The sequence below is a fragment of the Sarcophilus harrisii genome, chromosome 2, assembly GCF_902635505.1.
Source record: "Sarcophilus harrisii chromosome 2, mSarHar1.11, whole genome shotgun sequence".
Lineage (NCBI taxonomy): Eukaryota > Metazoa > Chordata > Mammalia > Dasyuromorphia > Dasyuridae > Sarcophilus > Sarcophilus harrisii.
This window is the reverse complement of record NC_045427.1, coordinates 603,308,425-603,336,291: the sequence shown is the minus strand read 5'-3', so window position 1 is coordinate 603,336,291 and position 27,867 is coordinate 603,308,425. Positions and strand designations below refer to the sequence as shown.

The window sequence follows — 27,867 nt, the reverse complement described above, 5'->3', positions numbered from 1 at the left end:
TCTCAGTACAGGGTTTCTGTATTAGATCATAGGTGTAGGTGTGTTGTGACCTGCTCTGGTGTTTATTCCTAAAATGAACTCCCCTATATTGTAGGCCACATTCACTTAAGTAATACTTACAATAGAGTCATCTTGAGTTAGAAGTAATCCTGGGTTGGGGAAAAAAAAAAGAGCCTGGTAAGGGACTGTCTGTCTCCCTAAGTTTGGGGAGAGTTGTGGGTTGCCTGCAGTATTTATCCATAGAAAGAACACCCATTTAGGCAATAAAATTTCAGGTCTTTGAAGCATTGAAATAGTTTTTCTCAGTTCATTTTCCTCACTCTGCACTGTTAGATGAAGAGTTGATTGTTATTGGTATAAGGACACCTAAAATGTCTGTCTTTGAAAGAGAATGTAAGGATGTGTTCAGTTTTCTGAAACATTACAAATATCCTGATCTGCCATGGAATTCAAGAGAAATTTTTCTGTTGTTATCTCAAGGAATTTCTTGAAACTGAAGGCCCAGATTTCTTGATTTGTTTTCTGGTGGCTCTTTCCTACTTTACTTAGGTCCCATTCTTCTCCTCAACACTGTAAATGTTTAACTGAGGTGTCCTTTTGAACTTTCTAACTTGATCTCAGTTGGTAGGTGGGAAATGAGTGAGTGGGATTATTTATTTATTTGGTATCTGCTCTTTAAAGCTCATGAAGCTCTTTTAGAGATTCTAAGTAGAACTTGGCTCATTGTCCATTTAAACCACCATTGTTTTCCTCAAATTTAATCTAAGACACATTTGTTAAACACCTACCCTATTTGTGAGAGACAGTACTGTGTTCCAGAATTGTCATGGTTAGGGGAAGCATTACTCATTGGCTTTGAGGTGACCTTTCAGAATTCTGTAAAGAAAGAGGTACACCTTATACAATGTTTCTTAAAGTTTTGTGGAAGAATATGTGTTTGTGTGGGTATATGTAAGTTGTGTACACATTTACATATAAATACATATATGCATCTATTCACACACACATGTAAAATCAATCTTATATTATATTTATCAGTTCTTTCTCTGGACACAAAAAGGTTATTCCTTCAAAAATGTATCCCGAGTTTCTGCTCTGGCCACCCATTGCTGAGTAAGGAAGTATGTCCTAATGCCATGAAATTTGAGGGCTGGGTATCTAATAAGTTTCTTTCTTTTTTAATAATTTAAAAATTATTTATTTAAAATTTTCCCCGGTTACATTCAAAACAAATTTTTGAGTTCTAAATTCTCTCCCTTATCCTTACCCACAATTAAGAAATCACATGTGAAGTTATACAAAACATTTCCATAAAAGCCAAATTGTTAAAGAAAAACTCGATTTCCCATTCTAATAAAAATAAAAACCCTCAAGAAAATTAAGTTTAAAAAAAAAGAGAAAGAAAGAGAATTCTTCAATCTGTATTCAGATACAATTGGTTCTCTGGGTATGGTTACGATTTTTCATCATAAGTCCTTCAGAGTAGTTGTGGATGATTGCACTACTGAGAATAGCAAAGTCATTCATGGCTGGTCATCTTGGAACATTGCTATTACTTTGTATATAGTACATTTCACTTTGCTTGAATTCATGGAGAACTTACAGGTTTTTTTTCTTTTTCTTTTTCTGTGAGCATCCTGCTCATCATTTCCAAGAGAACAATAATATTCTATCACAAACCCATACCACAGTTTATTGAGTCACTCCCTACTTGATGAGCATCCTCTCAATTTCCAGGTTTTTTTGCCCTGAGAAGAATTGCTATGAATATTTTTTGTACATGCAAGTCATTTTCTTTTTTCTTTTTTCCTTTTTTTTGAGTCTCTTTTAGTATTTATGACTAGTAGTGGTATTTTTAGGTCAAAGTATATACATAAATTTATAGATTACATCTTTTGATCATTTGTCAGTTGGGACATGGCTCTTATTTTTTATAAATTGGACTCAGTTCCCTCTATGTTTGAGAATGAGGTCTTATCAGAGAAACTTGCTTTGAAATTCTTTTTACATTTACTATTGCTAACTATATTCTCTCTCCTTTCACCCTGCCTTTCCTCAAAAATGTTTTGCAATTGACCACTCCCTCCCCCAATATGCTCTTACTTTTATTGCCTCTACCCCCTCCCCCTTCCAATATCTCATTTCCTTCCTCTTTTCCTGCAGGGTAAGATAGATTTCTTTTCCTCTATTGAATATGTATGTTATTTCCTCTTTGAGCCAATTCTGAGAGTAAGGTTCACTCATTCCCCTTCCCCCCCTCCCCCCCACTGTAAAAGTTTTTTATTGCCTCTTTTTTATGGCATATAATTTGCACCATTCCACTTCTTCCTTTCCTTTTTTCCTAGTACATTCCTCTTTTACCCCGTAATTTCATCATTAAAAAAAAAAAAGATATTATTCTCTTCATATTCAACTCACATCTGTCCTTTCTTTCTATACCTACTCTTTCTAACTCCCATAATAATGAAAATGTTCTAATGAGTTATAAGTATATTACTCCCATATAAGAATGTAAACAGATAAACCTTATTAAGACCCTTATATCACTTTTCTAATTACCTCCTTATACATGTCCAGAATCCTACATTTAAACATCAGATTTTCCATTCACCTCTTTTCATCATGAATCCTTGAAAATCTCGTTTCATTGAATAATGACTTTTTCCTCCAAAGATTATACTCAGTTTTTCTGGGTAGGTGATTCTTGATTGTAATCCTAGTTCCATTGCTCTCTGGGGTATCATATTCCAAGCTTTTTGGTTCTTTAATATAGATGCTGCTAAATCTTTTGTTATCCTGGTTGTAGCTCCACTATACTTGAATTGTTTCTTTCTGATGTTTGCAATCTTTTTTCTTTGACCTGGGAGTTCTGAAATTTGGCTATAATATTCCTGGGAGTTTTCATTTTGGGAACTTTTTAGTACATGATTGGTGTATTCTTTCAATTCTATTATATCTTTTGGTTCTCGAATATCAGGATAGTTTTCCTTGATAATTCCATGTGCAAGCTTCTTTTTTGACCATGACTTTCAGATAGACTAATAATTTTTAAATTATTTCTCCTGAATCTATTTTCTAGATTAGTTTTTCCAGTGGAATAGTTCACATTTTTTTCCTATAAGTCACTAGCTTCTTTTGTTCAATTCTATTTTTTTTAATGAATTATTTTTCTCAGTGAGCTTTTATATCTCCTTTCCCAATTGGCCATTTTTGCTTTTTAAGACATTCTTCTTATTAGCTATTTATATTTCTATTTGCACCACTCTCAGTTCTTTCCCTAATTTTTTCCTCTATCTCTCTATTTTGATTTCCAAAGTCCCTTTTGAGTTCTCCATGGCCTGAGCCCAGTTATTATTTTTCTCGGTGGCTTTGGATGTAGGAACTTTGACTTTGTTATCATCTTCTGAGGGTATATTTTGATGAGAAATTTTTTCTATTGGTTGCTCATTTTCCTAGCTTGCTACTCAGCTTTTAACTCTGTTAAAGTAGGGCTCTGTTTCCAGGGTGGAGGTATATGTTCTCAAGCTTCAGGGGTTTTGTGCAGCTGTTTTCAGAGATCCTTCTAGAGACCTGACCACAAACACTCGTTTCTGCCCTGGAGCTGTTAGGAGTGTCCTAACTCTGTACTAAGCAACAGTGTTCTGCTTTGTTGATCCTCTGGGACTGCACAGGGACTCCCACCCTGTTGCCACAGATCCTCTCCATTGACCTTCCAAATCCTCCCTGGTGTCTAGAGGTCTGGAAGCCTCCAGCACTGTTGATGATTCATTAGTCCCATCTTGTTGAGCTGGAGTCTGGGCCGGGGTCAGGGCCGGAGCTGGGGCCAGAGCTGGGACCGAGGCTGTGTTGGTGTGGCCTGTGATGGGGGCTCCCACCTTGGTTCCATAGGCTTTTTTGCTGACCTTCCAGATTCTCTTTGATATCTCTGGGCTAAGAGGTCTGGAAGCCATCGGTATTGCCATTGATTCAGAGGTTGGGCTGGGGCCAGGACTGGGGTTGGACTGCACTGGCCCAGCCTGCACTAGGACTGCATGCTGGATTTCTACTCCTGGCACAGATCTTGCTTGCTGACCTTCTAAGTCGCTTTCCCTTGGAAAATGTTCTATTCTGTCTTTTGAGGTGTTCTGATGCTCTAAAATTTTTTTTAGAGTCTTTATTTAAAGGAATTTAGAACCTTTGGGGGGAGAGGTTAGGTGAGTTTCTGCCTTTACCTCTACCATCTTGGCTCCAATTCTTAGCAAATTTCTAAAAAATTTTAAAGAAATTGATTTTAGTAGAAGGCAAATAAATACTGTGCATATTAAAAAAAGAAAAGTATCTGTACTACACAAGTAGCCATCTTCCCATCATAGTGAAAAACACTAAGATCTCATTGTTGGATTTGTAGTTAGTGTCCTCGGTGGGCTTATAAAAGAAATAGATAAGGCACTTGACTCTTGGATCTCTCAAGAAGACCTGAGGAGGAGGCATTATTCAGAATTCCATTAGTGTTAACTGTGACTCTGGAGATCTGGATTCTGGTTCCAACTCCAACTATATATGACCCTAGGCAATGTCCCGGGAATTACTTTTTTCATCTGTAAAATGAATTGATTGGACTACATTTTCTTCTAAGATTTCCTTCAAGTGATAATGTGCTGTGATCCTTAGATGATGATTAATATAATTCAGACTGGATAGGTGGTCACTTAACCCCGTTTGCCTCAGTTTCCTCATCTGTAAAATGAGCCGGAGAAAGAAATGGCAAACTACTCCAGTATCTTTGCCCAGAAAACTCCAAATGGGAACACAGAGTCGGACAAGACTAAAAGACTGAACAACAGTGACTACTGTTCTGCTCTAGTTAATGAAGACAGTTAATTATTTCTTAATCCTTGTTCCTTTTGGAAAGCCATCTTGGAATCTGTTTCCCCTTTACTTGTGTCTGGCATTGGTAGGGAGCCCAGTGCTCAGACTGGCATGCCTCCCCCCTTTCCCAATCTGTTACCAACTCCAGTAAATTCACACAATTGAACCATTTCCTTCATTTAAATTTCACAAAGTGACTCACTGACTAGCTGGTTATAAGATCCTTTTTTACTATTTTGGGCTCACTTTTGACCTCCTTGGAGTTCGGGGAATAGACTGGGGGGGATGGAAGTTTGAGTGTTCTATGCTTTTAAAATTTTATTTGTTGACTCTTTTTTTTCTTTCTTTCTATATAGGTCCTGTTCTCCAAAAGATGCACTATTACAGATATTCTAATGCTGAAGTCAGCTGTTGGTACAAGTATCTTCTATTCAGCTACAACATTGTCTTCTGGGTGAGTGCAAGAAGAATCTGATGGGGCTTTCTCTCCTAGTTGACTCTCAGAGTTTGGCTAAGAATGTAGTGCAGGGGTCCTCAAACTTTTTAAATAGGGGGCCAGTTCACTGTCCCTCAGACTGTTGGAGGGCTAGACTATAGTAAAAACAAAAACTTTGTTTTGTGGGCCTTTAAATAAAGAAACTTCATAGCCCTGGGTGGGGGGGATAAACGTCCTCAGCTGCTGCATCTGGCCCGTGGCCGTAGTTTGAGGACCTCTGATGTAGAGAATGCATAGTTGACTTCATTCTGATTGGAAGGGGGAATGTTGAAAGTAGCTCTATTTTTAGATAGTATTTATAGAATAAATAGTAAAGATAGTTTTCAATATTTATTTTTATAAAACTCTGTGTTCCAAGTTTTTCTCTTTCCCTTTCTTACTCCTCTCCTCCCAAGACTGCAAGCAGTTCTTTTAAATGTATTTCCATACTTGGCATGTTATGTAAGAAAAATCAGATTAAAAGAGAATAAACCATGAGAAAGAAAAAAAAAAACAAGTATACAAACAACAAAAAGGTGAAAACAGTATGCTTTGATCCATATTTAGTCTCCATAGTTCTCTCTCTGGATGCAGATGGCATTTTCCATCCCAAATTTATTGGAATTGTCCTGGAGCACCAAATTATTGAAAAGAGCCAAGTGCATCACAGTTGATCACCACATAATTTTGTAACTGTGTGTAGTGTTTTCTTGGTTCTTCTCCCTCCACTTAGCATCAGTTAATGTAAGTGAAAGTCACTCTTTTAAAGGTTCAGGAAATACCTTAAAAGGCCACCTATTAACTTCTTTCTTCAATATTCATACTTTCCATCTGAACTGGAAAGTGGATGAAAGAAGAAGGAAATTCATTAAAGAATTACATCATTTTTCTGTATCTAAAATTTTTCTACAAATGACTCTTGATAAACTTGTTATTTCAGTGCTTTTTTTTGACTGAGGTACTTGGAGTTAAGTGACTTGCCCAGGGTCACACAGCTTGGAAGTGTCAAGTATCTGAGGCCAGATTTGAACTCAGGTCCTCCTAACTTCAGGGCTGGTGCTCTATCCACTGCACCACCTACCTGTCCCTGTTTCAGTGCTTTTAATAAAAAGTGGTTAGGAAGTTGAGATAGTGAAAATGTAATGGGTTCAAAAGGAATCTGGGTATTTTATAGGACTGAATTTGGACATCAAGGAAGGTATATTATGAGCTAAAGGAGACCTTTGACCCTGGAGAAAAGAGTTCTACTTCATGTTAATTTCTGGCCCCAGAGTTAGACCTTACCTCGGTTACAATACCTCCATATATAGTATTTGGTGCCATAGGATTATGGGACAGTTTAGTGAGAAAGCCTTTTTGGAGCTGGGTTCAGATCATAGCTCTGTCTCTTAACTTCCTTATGTGACCCTAGAAAAATCACCTAAGATCTGGTGTCCTCCATTTCTTCATCTTTAATTGGGCTGGTCAATCCTGAGGTTCTCTTCCAAATCTAAATCTATAATCCTATAAATTTCTTCAACCACCAGTCTCATTCTCCCTTCTGACACCGGTATTTTTGACTCTTAAACATGGATTACACTTCTGGGAGCAGGAAATAATTTCTAACTTCAGAACATGACTAGTCCACTGTTGATTGGGTGTAGCATTTAAGAAAAAATGTTTTCCCAGCAGTGCCTTCTGAGATGGTGGGACTATAATCTCAAAATTACAGTGCTTTGACATCTCAGTGGTAATTAAAGAAACCACACCACCCACCACCATGTTTTAGTGTGATTTCCATGGGTGGTTGACACTTAGATCAGCCCTGGCCTTCTGATCTTTCTTATATACATACAGCAGCATATTACTCCATAATATTCATGCTGTCTGATGCAGTTAAAACATTTTTTTTCATCTTGTTCAACTCTGGCTGCATACATATTTTCCATCCGCCTGCAGAATCCTGGTCATCTGTTTTCTAAGACTTTGAAGCTATTTTTCCTCTTTTTCCTTTTATGCAGTCTCTCGGCTCCTTGAGCCTTGTACTAGGTTTACCAAGTAACATATTTGAAGCATCAAATTTAGATAGCTCAAATTCATTACTCTGAAATTATAGCAGGTCTAGTTGGTGATTGAAGCTGACTGCAATGTTATCAGTGCTCTGCAGAATTGGAAATGTATTTGACTGAGAGTTAATCATTTTTCAAGTTAGCATGCGATGTTAGGACTCAGAAGTTTAGGAATAAGCTAGCAGGGTTTTGGAAATGACAGTACTGAGAGATTTGGCTTTTTCCAGAGACAGTGATGGCAGTAGCCCTGTTAGATTCATAATAGTCTGTTGTCTTAATCTGTGGGAATACAGAACAGGGGGCTAATTGGATGTCCTGTTTTGGGGGGTGTGGGAGGGTGGCTTGAAGTAGTGTTGAAAAGGAGCAAAATTGGTCCTGCAGAAGCTGGAGAAACTGCATTGGATTTGAAGTAAGAAGCCCTGTGTTGAAATTCTAGCTTACTTAAACTAAGCCTTAGGTTTCTCATCTATATAGTAGACTGAGCTTCCTTCTACTTCTTAAGTAATAGTCCTAGAATGTCCTCCAAGTTCCTACAGTTCCAACCTTAAATCTGTGAATCTGTTATCATCCTTAGAAAGTGAAGTAGAATTAGGGATAGTAGAAAGAGCCACAGATTTGAACTCTTGAATTCAAGTCTTGAACTTGGGTACTAAACCAGCTATGTAAGCCTGGCTTACTTAGGGTTGCTAGATCTCAGTTTCCTCACCTGCAAAATGGGGCTAATATGCACTGTACTATGTTATTGGGCAATTCCAGACTGAGAAAATATTTTGCTTGCCATGAGCATGTCCCCTTGCTCCCTTCCCAGAGGTGGTTATAAAGCCTACCCCTGGATAATTGTAAGATTATGTGAATAAAGAGGTAAATATGCTTTGGAACAAGTTTTTAAAGTAACCTAGAAATTGTAAACCTTTTCCTTCAGTAGATAGGTAGGATCATAGGTTCAGATCTGGAAGGGACCTTAGACGGTTTTTATTCCAACCTGTTCATTTTACTGAGGAAGAAACTAAGACTTGGGGAAATTAGATGACTTTTCCAAGATCAAACCAATAATAAATGGCAGAGCTGAGATTTGAATCTGGAGTTCTGATCCCAAATCCAGTACTTTTTTTTTTTTTTTCATTCTACTTTATTTGCCTCAATTTCTATTATTTCTTACTTGAGTCCTGCCATCTCAGTTCTGTCTCACTTCAATGAGGGGATATGATCTCCAGGATGGCTCTTTCCTCCAATAATTAGCTAATCATAGCCTCTCTTCTGCTTGGTTAGATGACTTTGGAAGGGGATAGTGGCTGAAAAGTACCCTCATGTGTCCAACTCACTGAGAATCCTCTCTGAATTGAGTTGCCCTTCAAACTAAGACAGACAGACAGACATTGACTATCTCTTACTCGATGTCTGGGTTGTACTAGGGCTTGTGTTTTTCTGTGAAGCCAGAATTGACTCTTTGTTTCGATGAGACATCAAATGAAGACTTGATTATATGTTATTAGGAGAGATCATCTTTTGGTGTAATTGTGGACCATTGGTGCTGAGGGGTTTAGTCTTAACCAGATGGGTGGTTTAGATTTAACCAGATGGATTGTTTTTTTAAAGGCAAAATATTTCTTGGGACAACTTACTGTATCCTAGGACTGTTAGACAGTTGATCTCTGGTGTTGTGAAAAGAACTCTGGTCTGGGAATTTCAAGGAGTGGGTTTGATGTCTGGCTCTGTTACTTTGAGGCTACGTACCTCAGAGGTATGTCGAGTCACTCCTGGAATTCTCCTGGAAAAGGCTCCTGAATTCAAGTCTTCAGCTTGAGCATTGAATTAGCTGTGTGATCTTGTGTTAATGTTGCTAATGTTCTTTCTAGATTTGAATTTCTTTCCCTAGGCTGGTTTCTGCTATCTTTTCTACCTCTGAAGCCTATCATTCCATATTTTTTACTTCTTTGTCCACTTAAAAAAATCGCCTCGTTGATATATATGTTAACACTGAGTTTTATTTAGCCAGCATTTAAATTTCACATTTAACCAGGGAATTAACTGGGGAAATGTATTGGGAAGAAAGAGAAGATGATTGAGAGATTAAAGTGTCCTTTTAACTTTCCTGATTCTATTCAGTGGACTGACTCTTCTGTCCTTCAGTTCAGTTGATGTCTGACTGTATTGCTACTTTCTTCACCAGAGATTAGCTAAATTAAACAATAATCAGACAACCCTTTCTTGGACATGTTTCAGAGATTGCAATAGTTGATTAAAGGAGAGGACCTTTCTTCAAGAGCACTAAATAAGAACTAGTAAATAATTAAATTTGTTATCATGATATGATTTTCAGTGTTAGTATACAGGGTTTATAACTTATGTTGCCATAAACATGCCAGAGTGAGAATATGTATCAGCTTGTTTCTCTGAGTAGTGCAACTTATTATTATTAACACAGGGAGATGGAAAATATTTATTTCCAGTAAAGTATTTATTAATGCCCTACTGTATGCTAGGCTTTGTGCTAAGGACTAGGGTTCCAAGGAATAGTCCCTGGTTCATGAAGGGCTAATGAGGTAGACATTCATATAAAAACAAATAAGTATCTGAAGCTGAATTTGAACTTTGTCTTTTTGATTCCAACTGTAGTGTTCTGACCCATTGGGTCACCTAATTGCCTCATGATAAATGAGGAAAAGTACTAGCATTTTTCCTAGGAAAGGAAGATCAAGAAAGGTAAAATTTTAATTGGTACCCAGAGGAATCCAGGGAAGCCAGGAGGCAGATGAGGAGGAAGAGAATTCCAGGCACAGGCTGGGGGAAACGGGGGGCGCTGGGGAGGAGAGCCAGTAAAAATGCTTAGTGTTGGGAAGTAGTGTAAAGAACAGCAAGGAAGCCACTGTGACTCTATTCTAGAGTAGGTCAGAAGATTGGAAAAGGGGGAGAATTCCAGTTTATGATGGGCTTTGATGCCAGGATTAAAAAAAAAATCCTGGACCTAATAAGAGCCTATTGGGCTTTGTTAAGTAAAGAGAGGGGACACAGTCAGATCTGTTATTTAGGAAGAATATTTTGGCAGCAGGAAGGAGGATGAACTGAACTAGGAAAATAGGGAGAATCTGAAAGACCAGCTAGCAGATATTTGTAATAATCCAGACATGAGGTGGGGAGGGCTTGCTTCAGAGTGGTGATGAGAGGACAGAAAAGGGAATATCTGAGAGATATTACAAAGGTAGAAATGACAGAATTTGATAATTGATTGGAGATGAGAACTGAAAGAGAAAATGAGCAATCAAAGATCAGATGATAATTGAATCCAAGGGAGCTGATGCATTCATTAATTAAACAAATAGTATAAAGGGAGAAAAGAAAAGGATCCAGGACAGATCCTACTTTTAGTGAATATTGAAGATCCAGCAAAGGAAATTGAAAGTAGAAGTCAGACAGGTAGAAGAACCAAAGGGAAATCAATATTATTATATCCTTGAGAGAAGAGGGTATCAAGATGAAGGAGGTTGATTACTAGTGTTAAAAATCAAAAAAAGGGGCAGCTAGGTGGAGCAGTGAATAGAGCACCAGCCCTAAAGTCAGGAGGACCTGAGTTCAAATTTGGTCCCAGACACTTAACACTTATTAGCTGTGTGACCCTAGGCAAGTCACTTAACCCTAATTGCCTCAGCCAAAAAAAAAAAAAAATCAAAAAGAAATCCAAGAGGAGGATGACTGAGAAAAGGCTGTTACATCTGGCAGTTAAAAAATTATTGGTAACTTTTAGAGAGCTGTTTTACTTGAGGAATGAATTTGGAAACTGGACTGCTGAGTTGAGAGTTAGAGGAAAGGAAATGGAGGTTCCTATTGTAGGTAGCCTTCTCAGAGGTATTTAGCTACCAAAAGAAAGAGATAGGCTCAACAGGTGAGGGATTTTTGAGGATAAGGGAAACATGGTAATGTTTTTAGGGAGTAGGAAAGCACCCAGCATACAGGGAGGGATTGAAAATTAGTAAGAGAATGGAGATGGTAGAGCAAACAATAGATGGAAATTATAAGATGGGACGAAATATAGAAGACTTTGCCTTGGCAAAGAGAAAGTTCACATCTTCATATGAAATAAGAGTTGGTAAAGCCAATTGAGTTTTTGTTTTTCTGCATATTAACTTTTGGTCAAATCCAGTGCATGAGACAAGCATGTAATTATATTAAATCATTGATGTAAAGCTGAAAGGCATCTTAGAAATCTTTGAGTACAATTCCTTTATTTACACATGAGAAAACAGCCTTAGAGAGATGAGTTTTTCTTATTTGGAGATCATACACAGGTAAGTATCAAAGCCAAGTTTTGAACTTCAGTCTCCTGACTTCAGAGTCAGTTTTTTCTTTCTTTTTTTTTTTTTTTTTTTGCTACACTAAATCTTATTTAGACCAACCCCTTCTGTTTGTCAGCAGGTATTAATTTTTTAAAATTTTCATATTTTTGTACTTAATAGTATATTATTCTTTTCAGTTACGTGCAAAGATAATATTCAAAATTCACTTTTATAAGATTTTGAATTCCCTATTTTTCTCCCTACTCCCCTTCTCTGCCCCTCCCCATGAGCAAGTAGGTTGATATAGTTTATATATGTACAATCATATTAAACATATTTTCACATTAGTCATGTTGTAAAAGAAGAATCAAAACAAAAGAGAAAAACCACAAGAAAGAAAAATTTAAAAACCCACTGAAAATAGTATGCTTCAATCTTCATTCAGATTCCATAATTCTTTCTTTGGATGTGGACAGCATTTTCCTTCGAGAGTGTTTTAGAATATCTTGTGGATCACTATGTTGCTGAGAAGAGCTGTCTATTATAGTTGATCATCACACAGTGTTACTGTTACTGTGCACAATTTTCTCATGGTTCTGCTTTCTTCATTCAGCATCAGTTCATATAAGTCTTTACAGGCTTTTCTCAGCAAGTATTATTGTTTATAAAAGATCACAAATAGATGAAATTTATTCATAATTCAGATCCTGTAATCTCATATCCAAGTTATACAGAAAATTTAAGTAAACATATAAGACCAAGAGCTATTTCCCTATAAACAAGTGGATAAAAGCTATAAAAGTTAATTTTCAAAAGGAGAAATAATACCAACAGTCATATAAAAGAATAGTCCAAAACACCATCAGCAAGAGAAATGCAAATTAAACCAGCTGAAATTTCTCACCTCACATGTATTAGGCTTAGAAAAATTCCAATGATAATTATTGAACAGTATGTGGGGAGTTGGGTACATCAGTGTACTCCTGGTGATATTGTGATTTGGTCCATTTCTAAATGAGAAATGAATAAGCATTTATATAATGCTCCAGATACTATCAGCAAGTATTAAGTACCCAATATGTGTTAGGCATTGGGGAATAGACATACAAAGAAGGAAATGATCCTTCTTCAAATGAAGCTTATAGCTGTAATTGGTGTAATTGGAGACTTAGATCTGAGAAGGCACACTTATTCTTAGTATTTAGAGCTAGGAGAGCCTTGGAGGCCATTTTGTTTAACCTTCTCATTCTAATGGGAGGTCCAGAGAGATAGGACTCTTTCAAGATCAAATCCATTGTAAGTATCAGGCGCACTTTGCTTTCCATTATTCCATACTGCCTTGTAGTCTTTGAAGCAGACAATCCAAACCACTTATATCGAGTTCAAACTTTGGATTAGCTTCAGGTTTTGTTTGTACATGGGTTCTGATATTTTCTCTGCCATTAACTAGCCGTGTGACCCCAAACAAGATACTCGATTTCCCTTGAGCCTCCCTTTTCTCATCTGTAAAATGAAATTTTGGCCTAAATGATCCTTAAGGGTCCTTTCCAGCTGTACTGTTCTCTGATTCTATTTCTCTAATCCCATTTTGTGGCCTTGTGATGCAGAGCAGAGATGAGAGTGGTCAGGCCATATGATGCAGAGCTCAGGTCCCTGTTGACATTTGCCTAGGACTGTGGGACTTGGACTGTTGGAGATGTCAGTACTGAATACTCTGGGAGAAGGCTACATTATATACTTTCTGGGCTTGGGGACTTTGGGCATCCTGGCTTACAGGTCTGTATGGAATAGTGGCCCTGCTTCCATCTGTTGGAACTAAATGTGAAATGAGGGGAAAAATGCTTCACATTTTCCATCAGCCACTGACCAATAATAAAAAAAAAAGAGGCTATATTTTTTGTCCCGCATCCCAGTGTTTGCACATCCAAGCAGACTCAGAGGCAGATGCTCCAAATGCTTAATTGGAGAATCCATTAAAACTTGGAGGGGTAGCATTTTCTGTCTGTTTCTGAGGGCTGTCACCTCAGCCACTTGAGTGTAAACCTTCACTGATGCAGTGCATTCATCCGTAGGCAATATTTTTCAAAAGAGTCACAATTATTACTTTTGGGGACAGATAGTGACTAATTGCCCACTGATTAAGTATTCTGAGTAAAGGTCCTATTGAGGTAGCTTTGATAAGTAAATATATGATTAGCAACCATTTATATATGAGTAATTGGTATGTCCTAATATAAAAAGGCAACCAAAAAAAAAAAAACACCTTTATAGGTTAAACATATCTCACTTATTTTATTTGCACTTTTAATTTTCCTTAAAAACGCTTTTTTCATAGATAGTACAAAGGTAAACTTCAGGGAATTCTTATTTCCATTAATGGGGGTCTGAATTAATGAAGTTTCACAATGTCAGGATATAATTCTAAAGAAGGAATTATTTTTCTCTCTCACATTTAGGGCTTTCAAGTACTCTTGCCTTTGTAAAGACCACCTTTCACTTGTATATATTTTTATATATTGGGACCCTCAAATAGTGCATCAATTTATTCTTTCCGCAAATATCTGAGTGCCTATTGAGAACAAGAATCATGAACTTTATATTTTTAGCTTAGACAGAATCTGGTGGAGAGTCCATTTAATGATTACTGTGAATTCTGAATAGGTTAGCATTTATGTAATAAATCTTTATTATCTGTATATCCTTTGATCCTCATTTGAGCCTCAAAAAACCCTGGGAGGTAGAGCTATTATTAATCACCATTTTGCAATTAATAGAGCCATTATTAATCACCATTTTGCAGATGAGGAAACTGATACTGATGAAACTTAAGTGACTTGATCAGTAGCACAAGTAACTTAGGTTAAATTTGAACTTGGCTCTTCCTGACTCTAAGTTCAGTGTTATTAGGGTATAACATTCCCCCACTTAGCTGACAGTCATAGACTTATACCCTCTCAGAAAAGGGAGGGCACTGTTTGTTATCAGTCTTTCCTTGGCCAGGAGTCAATTCAGTAATCATTTATTAAGTATTTCTCTGTGCAGAGCAACTCACCACATGCTGGATAATTGGATGTCTAATCTTTACTTCATGACTGACCTTCAGAGATGGGAAAGTCATTCTTTCCCAAGGCAGACTATTCCACTTTGGATATCTAATTTTTCAGAAATTCTTCCTTATCGTTGAGCTTATATCTGCCTCTGTAACTTCACCCATTAATCCTGGCCCTGTCCTTTGGGGCTAAGAAATAACAAACCTAATCCCTCTTTCACATAGAACCCTTCAGGTATTTGAAATCAGCTCTCATTTCTGTGCTTTTTCTCTGCCCTTCCTTCTCTTCCATCCTCTCACCCCTCCACCCCCAATCTCCTTGCTCTATATTAAACAAATTAAAATACATTTTATGTTATTTTTAAAAAATATCATCTAAATTTCTCCTGACATCCTTTCTCCTTCCTTAACCTCTCCCAAGGAGCCATCTCAATAAAGACATTTTTATTAGATTGTTAGCCCATTGAGGTCAGGTACTGTTTTTTACCTCTTTTTGTACCCCCAGTGCTTAGCACAGTGCCTGGTATCAAGTAAGTATTTAATAAGTGTTTATTGATTGATGATTAAAGAAAAATAAGACAGACAAGCCAGCAAATCCCAATAATACATTGAAAAAATATCATTAAATACCGTACTCCACACCCAAGGACCCCAGCTTTTTCAGGGAGTTGTCTTAGGAGTTCCTATGTCTGTAGCCCAAGGTCCTCCAACCACATCTCTTCCATAAGGTTTCAAATTTCATCATCATTCTGGCTACCATTTTCTACCTTGTCAATGTCATCTTACTTAATTTATAGCATCCAAACCCAAATAGGACATGGTATTTATATCCACCTATTTTTGGATTAGCCAGTATGGTCAATTATATGTGGAGTGTATCCTTTTTTCTTTGTTTTAATGTAGTTTATGGTTGCATTATCTAGGGAGCCACACTCTGTGCTGCTGAGTCTGTATCAATGGACTAAGAGATAAACTTGAATTCTCATTGTTGGTAAAGTTAGGGATTTATCTTCTCCCTTCTCTCCCTCTCTCCCCACCTCTCAAGAGAATAGACCAGAATACACTGAAGGGAACTGGAATAGTGTTGATCCTTGAATAGTGACTGACCCTGCCCATTGATAGCCCTTGTCACTTTTGTTCCTTTAGAAAGCCTTTAGAAAGCAAGATTCCTGGGTGGGGCTGGTGCATTGTCACTATCTGGTGTAGTAGCTTATTGCTGCACCCAGTTTCCTCCCCCTGTGCTACCCAGAGCTCTTGTCTTCCTGAGGCCTCTCCCCTATTTTCTGTTGTGTAAGTCCCCTGTGAGCCTGGGGTGAGCATACATACACCATTGCCCTGTTAGGCACATAAAATCTGCCCCCAAAGTTCTGATGTCCCAGAAAACCTTAAGCCAGTGCTTAGTTTCCTTGGATCCCAGTAAGTATCCCTTGAATCAAGCTGAACAACTTCATGATTTTGCCTTGCTTTGGAAGCCTAGATCAAAAACAACATACCCTTGAAAACGGAACAGGATGGTTCAGAGTTCACTGTGGTTTTCTCAAGCTCATTGAGGGAAAGATCTTGTCCCTGTTTTGCAACCTTTGCAGTACCTATGCCTAATGTACTGCAGGAGGAAGCTCTCCAGTGTTAGCTGAATGAATGACTATGGGGTGTTTGGGAGAGTCCTGAGGTTACTTTGAGGTTAGGAGAATAAGAAAAACATTTTACTTTGAACCTCATAAGTCAGGAAATGCCTCTTAGGATTTTTAAAGAAATGCCTGGATATATTTTGTTTATTTATTTTTATAGACGATTAATTTGATTGTGACTCAGTTAAGGTCTGCCAAATCAAAGTGAGACAAATTCCCTTTTGAGATCAGTAGCTTAATTATTATCCCCACTTAAACATGTACACATCCAAAAGCCAGATGGTGAACCTGAAGTTGGACGGCAAGGTCATCTGAGTTAGCAAGATTGTACCTCAGAACTTGGATAATAAAAGGAAAAGGACTGGGAAGAAGAGGGAGAGCGGGAAGCTGTAATTGGAGAAGCCAGAGGACCTGAATTCTCTTTTGTTACTTGTATGATGAAGGGCTAGTCGCTTAGTGCCTTTGGGCAAGTTTCCTCAGTTTCCCCTTTTGTAAAGCTCTTTTTTGTGTATGTGAGACAGTTGGGGCTTAAGTGACTTGGTAAGGGTCGCACAGTAAGTATTAAGTATCTGAAGCCGGATTTGAACTCTCTTTTAAAATTTTTACAGCTTCCAGTCACCCGCTCTAGAAGGTTAGGTCTGCAGAATCATAGACCTTGTACTGGTAAGGGACCTCGGAACCATCTTGTCCTGTCTGCTGATTTTATAGGAAATTGAGGCCCTGGGAGATGGTGACTTGTTCAGCATAGTGCTGAAGCCGGCATCCCTGTCTGGTGTGCCTCCTGTTTCCTTTGGAATATTTCCTGGCTTTTGTGAGAGCTCCGGGAGAATAGCTTAGATAGCCTTGGGGCAAAGGCTAGACCCGAAGTTCTTCCCTTTTTTAGAGCCAGATAGGGAGATGTCATGCCAAAATTGGGAAGGATTTTATAGACAAATGAAAGGGATTTAAGTGATGATTCTGTGCTAGTTGATAGGGATCCAGATATAAAAAATGAAATGGGCCTTGGCTTCTAGGAGATGACATTTAAGTGGAAGAACCCTGACATCAGCTAGGTGATATAGAGAATAGAGGCAGAGATGGAGTCTGGAAGATTCATCTTCAGAGGTTCAAATCTGGCCTCAGACACTTACCAGCTGGGCAACTCACCTAATCTTGTTTGCCTCAGTTTTCTTATCTGTAAAATGAGCTGAAGAAGGAAATAAGCAAAATACTTCAGGATTTCTGCTAAGAGTCAAACAAGACTAAATCACAACAATGCTGATATTGGGGGGCATTGACCCTAGGGAGGGAAGTTTTGGCCTGTGGATCCCCAAAGGTGATACATGGAATTTTAGAGCACTCTAAGGACATCCTATTTCCCAGAAAGCCCTAATCCTTTTTTGTATGGCAGTACCACCTAGTGTAATGGGGAGATTACTTGTCTTGCAGTCTAGAGACAGGAGTGTGAGTTCAGGGTGTGCCCTTCAGTGTTTGGGCAAATCACCAACTTTATGAGCCAATTTTCTTCCCCTATGAAGTAAAAGTAATAATAATGATAATCTATAATAGTAGGAATAATGCCTACTTTATAGGATTCTTGTAATAAATGGCTGCTGCTACTCCTGAATGTTTCTTTTAAAAATATATATTATGTCTTGCTTTTATTGCTATCACTGGTTTTTTTTTTTTTTGTGTTGTTTTTCTATCACTTATATTTTCTCTTCCCATCCCCTCTGAGATAGTCTTCTATAATAAAAAAGGGAAAGTTAACAAAACTAACCGATATATTGAAAATGGATATTAGTATTTAATGCCTCCACCTGAACAAAGAATTCCTTCTCATATTTCTTATTTGGGACCATATAATTGCAGTTTAATGCAATTTGAAAAAGTCTAACTGTCTTAGATTAAACACATTTTTAGGGTTATAGTAAACTTACTTCATGTGTTGAGGGTAGAGCAGGATGGGGTAGAAAAACGTGTCCTCCTTCAGGAACTAACAACAAAGAGTCCGAATTCAGATCTAGTTAAATAAAGTTTGTAAATTGGATCAACTGTGTCTTCATGAGAGGCTTTGTACTTTCACTATTACATTCACCATTTGATCTGTCATAAAATACAAAGGATCATTGATTTAGAACAAGAAGCTGTTGAAGAAAAACTATTACTATTGTATTCTGCATTTAGACACCCTTTGACAGAAACGAGCTAGTTTTATACCTTATTCCTTGTTAGATACTTAGTTATCCCTCATTTATCCTTTGTATATATTGGTTTGCTTGTGGTCTCCCTCATTAGATTGTAAACCTCTTGAGGGCATGAACTGTCTTTTGCCTCTTTTTGTATCCCTAAGCACTTTGCATAGTGCCTGATATATAGTTGGTACTTAATAAATGTTCATTGAACAATTGATAATTTAATTTGAATTATCTAATTTCAAGTCATTTCTGATTTAGAGGTGTCCAAAAATGACAATTTTTTTAGATCTTCTTGACACAGCTCTGCTTTCATACAATTTTAGGTATGCTTTATAATAATAATAAACAACATCTGCCTGTTGTATTTTAAGCACTAGACTTAGTGCTTTGCAAATACTATCTCACTTGTTCCTCACAACAACCTTTGAGGTTGGTGCTATTATTATTCTCATTTTACAATTGAGGAGACTGAAGCAGATGACTTACTAAGGTAACATAGCTAGTGTCTGAGGTCCTATTTGAATTCAGGTCTTTTTAACTCCAAGCCCAGAATTTTATCCACTGTATATGGTTTAGAGGAATCCATATTTGGAGCATGTATGCAGAGCAACCAAATGTCTCTCCCTAATCATTCCCTTTAGAGTAATTAATGGGGTTCCTATTTGGGGATGCTAAATTGAGTAGAAGAGGTGCCTCTTATTGAGTGAGAAATTTCTGGTAGATTCTGATCTCTTTTGGGGTTACTGGGAAGAGACTGCCTTTAGATGGGTCAATATACTGTTCATTCCAGCTGGAGAGTTGGGCAGGTTGCAGTTGTCCAGGTTAAAGGTATTCATCTATTTGTCTAATAAAAGGCTTTTTTTTTTTTTTTTTTTTCTTTTGGGGTCCTCATTTACTCTGACCTTCAAACTGGAAAGTTAGGAAAGGAATTCTTTATTAGGCAAGATAAAATGTTGTTTTATAATATTTTCAGTTTTACAAATAAGGTTGTTTTAAAAGAAGATGCTTCAACAAAGGGATCTGAGAGACCAGAGTCTAATCTTCATTTTTTATAGAAGGGGAAGGTAAGGCACAGTGATTAATGAATAACCCCAATATCACACAGCGAAATAAGTGGAATTTGAATCCAAACTAAAAACCCAGGACTCTTCCTACTGTATTATGCCCACTTGTGCTTAACACGAATTTAGTTACTAAAAAATATGCACATTTATAAAATATAATACACAGTTATAAAAAAAACAATCTAAAATGGTCCTTGTTCTGGGCAGGCTGTTATGCTCTAAGCAGTTTCTCATTTTGTCTACTCCTAGTCACTAGCATTTTCCCAGGAGACATTTGCCATGGAGTATCCTTGGCAAAGTTGACAGGGAAATGTGTGGTATTAGAGTCCAGTCCCTGACCAGTCCCCATAAACCCTCATCCTGTTGTCAGTTTGGTTCTGCCCTAAGAATAAAATAGAGTTTGGGAACATAGCAAATGTGAGGATTTATTATGCTGGAAGCTCTTATTTATTTTTGATGAAATCTTAACTGCTGTCCCTTTCCTAGTGTTCACACAAATACACACATTCTCTAGAACAAAAGGACCTTTTACCTTTTCCATGCATATTTAGCTGCTACAACCTGTCTCTTTATTTTGAGCTTCTTTAGGACAAAAGGAACTTCTCCATGTATATCTTAGTTATACCTAATCACAGGGATTTTTCCTGTGCCCATTTTATCTGAGGTTGTCCTATCAGATCTGAGTTTGCTCACTTTCCCTTCTTTGCCCAATTCTTTTGTTCTTTCTTACTCTTCTCTTTTCATATAAATCCTCATCTTACTCTGCTGGACTGCTACCTCCTAGGGAGCCTAATCCTCCGAGGGCTTAAACCTCATTAAATGCCTTTACTTGATTTGGAGATGGCCAAATTTGAGTTCAGGAAAATGTCTTCTCGACTCCAGGGACCCAGTGCTCTATCTACCATCAACTCCCATCCTCAAATAGAAAAATCTATACTAATTCTTAGATTCTGATCATCCAAAGGGAAACTTGGAAGGAGGTGGACCATGTAGATAGGCAAAAAATATTTTGATATTTGGCCTAAATCTTTGATGGTTTCAGAAAGTTGTCAACAGAGATTAAAACTAAAAAAGGAAAGGGTATGTGCATATAAAGGATATAAAATATGCTTTATGGATCAAGGCAAGTACCCTTCATTCCATTTGAGCTCTCATTTAGATGAGCCAAAAGAAAGGAACAAATGAAAGTTTTAATTAAAGCAAAATGAAGTGCCTCTTTCACAATATAGTTAGTTAAATTTTGAAAAATAAAGTGTTTCAGTGCCTTTTGTTTTTGTTTGTAATTTCCAGATATTACCTTTAATTTTTTCTATCCCCCTCATTTGAAACCCTTTTGTTATAATAATAATGATGATGGTGAAAGTAATAATTACGATTTATACAGCAAGTACGATGGTGGGTAACACTGTGCATTTAATAAGCATTTTACAATTTTTATCTCCCACCTTCCTTCCAGCTTCCTTTTATGTATGGTCTCCCTTCTCTCTCCCTCCCCACTTAGATTGTAAACTCCTTGAAGTCCAGGGATTATTTTTCTTTTAAGTGCCTGACTCCTAGTCTTAATAAATGTTTATTGATAATTATCATTATTTTATTTTGAACTTCTGGAAGAACCTTCATTCTATATATTCCCTCTTTGTTTTTTCTTCAATCCATTAATACCAGCCTCTTTGATGTTCTGCATGTCAGACACTCCATTGGATCCCTGGTGTTTTTCTGCCTGGGATACTCTCTTTATCTCTTCTGACAGGTCAGTCCTGGGCCCGAGGTCTTCCTTCAGATCTTCTCAGGTTGTATCTGGAGGACTCATTCTACCCCAAGACTGCTTTTCACTAGTGTTTGTTCTCCCTGAGGTGCAAATTTGTTCTATTTGGGGGGAAATCGAAGAGCTTGAAGTTTACCAACCTACTCTGCCATCTTCCCAGAATCCTCCTCTCTCATTATCACTACCTCCTGCCTTCCTTCCAGTCTAACCTGAAATCCTAAGGTCTGCAGGAAGCCTTCCCTGGTTCTCCTTAATGCTAATTCCTTTCTTCCATTGATTATCTCCAATTTATTCTATATTTATCTTGTTGGTGCATTTGTTTTCTCCTCCATTAGACTGTGGGCTACCTGAGGACAGGAACTGTTTGATTTTCTCTGTATCCCTAGAACTAAATAGCCTTGAGAATGAAGAAACCCATGGAAATACTAAGGAGATGGAAAAGGAGAAATTATCCTTTCCTCCCCCCCATCCTCCATTCACTAATTTAGTAGAAAGAACTAAGGTAGATTAGACTAGGTGAAAATATAGGATCTTGCACAAATTATCTCTTCTGCACAATGCAAGAACTGACCTCTTCAGCTCAAATATTTTGTGATGTAGATGATCTTTAGGCTTCTTTGCAGCTCTTAAATCATCGTCCTGGATTATAAGGACTTAGAGTTAGACAGAGATCTTAGATGATCTTCATTTTACAAACGGAGAAACAAATGGAGTCAAGCTTGTAAGCTTGAAGGCATTCTAGGAAGAACTGGATCAAACCAATCACAAAGAGGTATTTCAGGTATAAAAAGAATGGCAAAAGACAGTCCCTGTTCTCTATCTAATGGGGGAGACCACATGGGTGGTGAAGATGGAGTAAATTGAAGATAATGGGGGGGAAAGGGAGAAGAAAGGGCACTAGCATGGTAGCATTAATACTTAGGTCTCATAGTGGTAATAAGTTGTAAGCAGTAAAGAATAGGACATTCAAGGAAAAAAAAGTACTTGGAAAGGTATGGCATTGTTACTATATATTAGTGGAGATGCTGAGTACCACAGACAAAAGAAAGTTCTCTGTCAGCTCTGTTTCTGAAATTCAGAAGGTGACCATTAACATAATGCTGAGATCATTCCAATGCTTTGTTTTCTAAACAAAAACCCTGAGCCCTGTTTGGGGTTTGCTAGCTGTTAGGAATTTGTGTGGACTTGACTTTGTATAAGGGTGAGTATAAAAATAAGATGGAAAGGATTTCTGAAGGGGAGGTGATTTTCTAGTTTAAAGTCATTGTTTAGCGTTTGAGGGCACTTAAATCTCTTAGTGTTATATGACTATTGATGAGTTTTCCATATCTGACTTTTCAATAAGGAGCCAGATGAGTATTTGATATTGTTCCAGCTTACTTGATGACTGGTTCTAACCCAAACAGGTCAAGTTACTTTTGTGATTTTCTTCAAACTTGGATGTAGATTGTTTTTATTGGCCTAGACCGGCTGTTTTCATGGTTTGGAAGGAGGAAAATGGGTGAAATGTTATGTCACAGTTCGCAGTTTCTCTAATTATCCTGATCCAGTCCTGACTCAGTTTCTCTGCTTCTCAAAGCTCAGTCCTGCAAAACCTCCCCTCCCTCTTTAGCAAAATATTTGATAAGGATAAAAGATCTTATGTTTTAGAATATCAGAATGCCTCTCCCCATCCCAAGCTACCTGAATGTCAGATACAGTCTTATCAAGATGCCTCTCCCCATGTCTGGGGTGCCTCCCCTATTATGTCATCTCATCTTCGGAGGCTCACCCCACCCTGTCAGATTCCTGTTCCCCCTCTTAGCACCCTGACTCCGTCTCTGCCTCTGTCTATCTCCTGAGTCTGAGCCATTTGTATATAGGTCATTGAAAACTCACTTTATTTGCCGGATTCTTGGAGACCATAGTTCATTTAGCCTGGGACCAAACCATGGATCTTTTGGTCCCAGTAAACCTCTCCATTTAAATAAATTATTAAATATTCTCTAATCTCTATCTTGCCTCAGTTTCTCCGGCATACCAGAATCAGTATACATCCAATGTCGTAAGAAAAATGCATCAAAGTGTGTAACCTATTGATAGTGGATAATAACTTTGTATACTTCATCTTGGACTATGTGCTTGAACTAAGTCAAGCCATTAAAAGAATTATTAAGTGCTTAGTATTAGCTAAACTCAGTGTTGATCTTTGGAAATACATAGGAGGAAAGAGGGTCCTTCAGGAGCTTATATTCTAATGGAGAAGGAAACAACATTTACTAAGGAGGAGAATGGGAAATTTGTTGGGGAATGATTTGGTTGAAGCCTAGAGAGGAATAAAGATGTGACTTTCCTGGGTGATTTGCTTACCATGGAGGTTATAGCTGGGGCCAACCAATTATAAAAGGGGGTACTTTCAGTGTCGTAAGAAGGCCAGGAACAGCAAAGTGAACTTGGAGGGCCTGGAGGCTACAGGACATGGCAGAGAAATCCAGAGTCAGGAATGAAACCCAGAGAGGAACCTCTAGATTTTTGTTTCCTCACTTATAAAATGAGATAATGTTCCTAATCATTCATAGGTGGTTGTGAAAAACAAAACAAAACAAAGCAAAACAAAAACCCATTACTTTGGAAATTGCATATTGAAGGGAAAAAATACATAAGTAGGATATGAAATAGAAGAGTTAAAAAGAAGATAGCTTAATTTCTTTCCATGCAGGAATACTTTTTCAGCTCTGATGGAACCTGGGGATTCTGAAGTAGACATGAGAGAATGAAGGCTGTATGTGGAAAAGAAGGTTGTCTATGGAGATGACAGATGGATAATGGATACAAAAGCTAGGAGGCCAGTTTGTCTAGAATGGGGAGTATGTGGAGAATACTATGAAATAATCATGAGTAAGTGGGAGACAGATTGTAGAAGGCCTTAAATGGTAGAGTGTGGAGTTTGTATATTTTTCCCTTTAGAAACAGTAGGAAAGCATGGGAGATTTTTGTGGGTGAGATTTATGTAGTCAGAGCTGTGAAATAAGGGTATCGTTATAGCAGCTGTGTAGAGATTGGATTGGGGAGAGAAGAAAATGGAAATGAGAAGACCAGTTATTTTACTAGTCCAAAGTGAGAAGTGATGAAGGTTTGAATTAGGGTATAGAATAAAAGTCAAAAGGTAGTGGAAAGATGGAATGGGCATGACTTGGATATGGAGGTGGTGGTGAGGGAGAGGTTGTAGTTGGATAAGATAGATTTTTTGTATTTGTCTGAATGTATATATATGTAGAATAGAAGCTCCCTGAAGGCCAGGATTTTTGTTTTGTCTTTGTATCTCTAATGGCTGGCACAATTTTTTTGGTGGGACTGGTGATTCTATGAATTCACATGCAGATTAGCACTTCTTTGGTAACATGGCCTTAGAGAGTTATCTGTCCATTGGGGTCACTTCATTTGAACATTATTACACAGAGCCAGTTAGCCATCAGAGGGAGGTCTTGAACTTATATCTTGACTGTTTTCTAGGGAGTTAAGTACAAACCTCCAAGAAAGGTCTCAGACTTTGAGGGGAGTCTTAGATTCTGCTTGATCTGATACAGAGATGTGATGATAACTTGTTACACTACTTCTGCATCAGCTTGATAACAGCATTAGAGTTGTAATCTTAGTAAATTCCGCTTCCAAAAAGTTAATTTTTTTTTTTCTGTTTCATCTGGACCAGAGTATCTCAGAGGGCTTGGGAGAGTGTTCTAAGTTTATCCTAAAATGATCCCATTCCCTCACGAAAGTCAAAGTCAATAGGACAAGAGTTTCTTTGTTCTGGGGCTGAAAAGTAGCTCCGTTCCTATAATACTTTGACAGCTCTCCTTTCCTAATACTAGTTTACTAACGTAGTGTATCTATGGCCCCCATGCCTGCCTGCCTTTGGACTGGTTGTGCATCTTATGTTGACCAAACTGACTATGGCTGTGGTCTGTCTGACTGTCTATCACACTAGAAATGCTGCTAAGATGAACTTCTGTTGCCTGTGGCCTCTGATGCATTTTTTTCTCCTCTCTTTCCTCCTTCCAGTTAGCTGGAGTTGTTTTTCTTGCTGTTGGACTCTGGGCATGGAGCGAGAAGGTAAGAGCACTCTTGAACTGTAGCTCTTTAAATATTTGAAGATAGCAAACATGTCATTCCCAGCCCCCAGAGACTCCCCCTTCCCCAAAACTCTACACCCCTCAAGCCATGAAGCAAGGAAGCCTTTGTCTCTGATTTTGGCAGGCTGCCAGTGCAGCTATTGACTATAACAAATGCTAGTTCAGACTTGACTTTTCCTCTTTAATTTTTTTTTTTAAACATAGCCTCATGCATTATTTGTGCTGGTGTTGAAAAATTTGAATTGATTAAAACCCACACAAAGCCTGTACTTTGAAATAAATTTTTTGGCCTTTGAATCATGGGATCTTAGAATTGGAAGGCCCATTAGTGTTTGTATTGTCCAACCTCCTTTTTAATGCAGGAATATCCTACACGGAATTGCTGGTAGATTACCATCCAGCTGTTTCTTTAAGCTTTCCCAGTGATGAAGGGAGCTCACTGAGTCCCTAAAGCAATCCAGTCTATTTTGGGATGATTCCACATGTAAGAAAATTCTTTCTCATGTTGTCCCCAAATTTGCCTCCCTGTACCTAAGTGTAACTTAAACTTGTCTTCATTTATTTTTCTGGCATGCTACTTTCTTAAGTTTTTGGATTCTATCCTTGAAATCTCCACTGATTTTTCACATCCCTCCCTGCTGAAGCTTCTAGATTATACTGTTCATTACTAAAGTGAGACTTTGATAATGAAAATGGACATTAGCTATCTCCCTACGATTAAGGCTTCAGCATGTAGATCTCTTTGTTCTGAAAGGTCTAGGGAAAGTTACCCATTAATGTGCAGCACTGAGTGTCAGGATCTCACAGGATCAGGTACTGGAGACAGAAGGAGAATAATGAATAGCATCCTTCGTGGGGTTCAGGTCTTAAAGTAGCATGATAGTTTTATTAAAATTGTTTTTTTAAGAGCTAGGTACTGAAAGCCCAGCCATTTGGGATGTGATGGAAAGATCACAGAAATCTGAGCTCGGATTCCTGCTTTATCATTTCCATGATATCTGCCCTTCTGAACCTCAGTTTCCCATTTTTAAATTGAAATTAAACTCAATAGATGCATGATTTTTGAAGGTTTATTCTAGCTTTAACATTATTACATAATCCTTGTATAAGTATGCTTTATGCAGGGATCATGCAATGTTAAAAATTAAAAAAATGTTTAAAAAAAAAAGTTTGCTCTGTAGAGTGATTGGTTGGGAATTTGGAAGAGATACTTTCCAGAAGTGTAAGGATGCCCAGGGGTCACCTCAGACCTGCTTTTTAGTAGATTTTCTTCTGGGCAGCAGGTTACAAATTCAGGGTTAAATTCTTAAACTGCAAGTGGTGGATTTGAAACCATGGGCTTGTAGCTCCACCTCGTGGTAGCTTCAGGCTATGCTGCAAACTGGGCTATGTGAATTTGGTTGTGTTTTTTGAATTTGCAGGAAACATTCATGTTATTGGCCAAGAGGCTGGAGCCTTGCCTGGTGTTAATAATTAATATTCATTCTCCTTTTTCTCATTTTTGTTCTTTATTAAGAAGAGTCAAGCTCAGATCTCACTTTCTCACATGAATTAAGCTGAACTGGCTAAATACCAGTCAGGAAGCCTTTATTAAGCCCATTGCTTTTCCTCTCCTCCCCCTTTTAAGTACTTTTATTTCTTTCATCAACGGCAAGATGGAGCAGGGGTCCTCAAACTACAGCCGGTGGGCCAGATGCGGCAGCTGAGGACGTTTATCCCCCTCACCCAGGGCTTTGAAGTTTCTTTATTTAAAGGCCCACAAAACAAAGTTTTTGTTTTTACTGTAGTCCAGCCCTCCAACAGTCTGAGGGACAGTGAACTGGCCCCCTATTTAAAAAGTTTGAGGACTCCTGATGGAGCCTTTCTTTGATTCATAAGTTGGGTTTGTCATTGAGAGGCAGTATGGTGTAACAGTCTGAGTTTGAGGCTTGGACTGGAACCCAGGTTTGAATCTTTTTTCACTAGTAAATATAATAATTGTATGACCCTGAACAAATTACTTATCCATTCTGGCCATCCTTGTCCTCATCTGTAAAATGAGGATTTTGAACTTAATGGAGATAGCCCTTACATAAGTGACCCTGCTGTTATATTATTTTGTTTATTTTAGTTGATGTGTCATATGTCAGTCAGTAGAATTATTCTGTATTTGGTATAGCTGTTCTTGAATGACTGGGTATCTACTCTAAACTTTTCTAGCTTCAAATCTGTAGTTCTATAAATTATAATAATGTTGGCGGTGACCATGCCATTTAAAATCTATAATCCTATTAATAGGACTCTTTAGTCTTTAGATGGTATGAAATGCACATTTCACCTTCATTGAATACTCAGACTATCTAACTCTTTGGGGGATGGCCTGAGAGAAGGGGAAGATGCAGGCCCTGTTTCCTTTGCTTATAGTCTGGTGAGGTCTGATATAAAACATTATGG

At 37.9% G+C, this 27,867-nt stretch overlaps 1 protein-coding gene across 3 annotated transcripts in view; it reads left to right on the top strand.

Moving 5' to 3' along the window:
- TSPAN14 (tetraspanin 14) overlaps positions 1 to 27,867 on the top strand; it is a 92,470-nt gene that overhangs the window by 48,956 nt on the left and 15,647 nt on the right. For all 3 annotated transcript variants that reach the window (XM_031956364.1, XM_031956365.1, XM_031956363.1), the window contains 2 exons: positions 5,205 to 5,302; positions 25,364 to 25,414. In XM_031956364.1, the coding sequence (XP_031812224.1) occupies positions 5,222 to 5,302; positions 25,364 to 25,414 (132 nt within the window). In that variant the 5' untranslated portion in view covers positions 5,205 to 5,221. The remainder of the gene's footprint in view (positions 1 to 5,204; positions 5,303 to 25,363; positions 25,415 to 27,867) is intronic.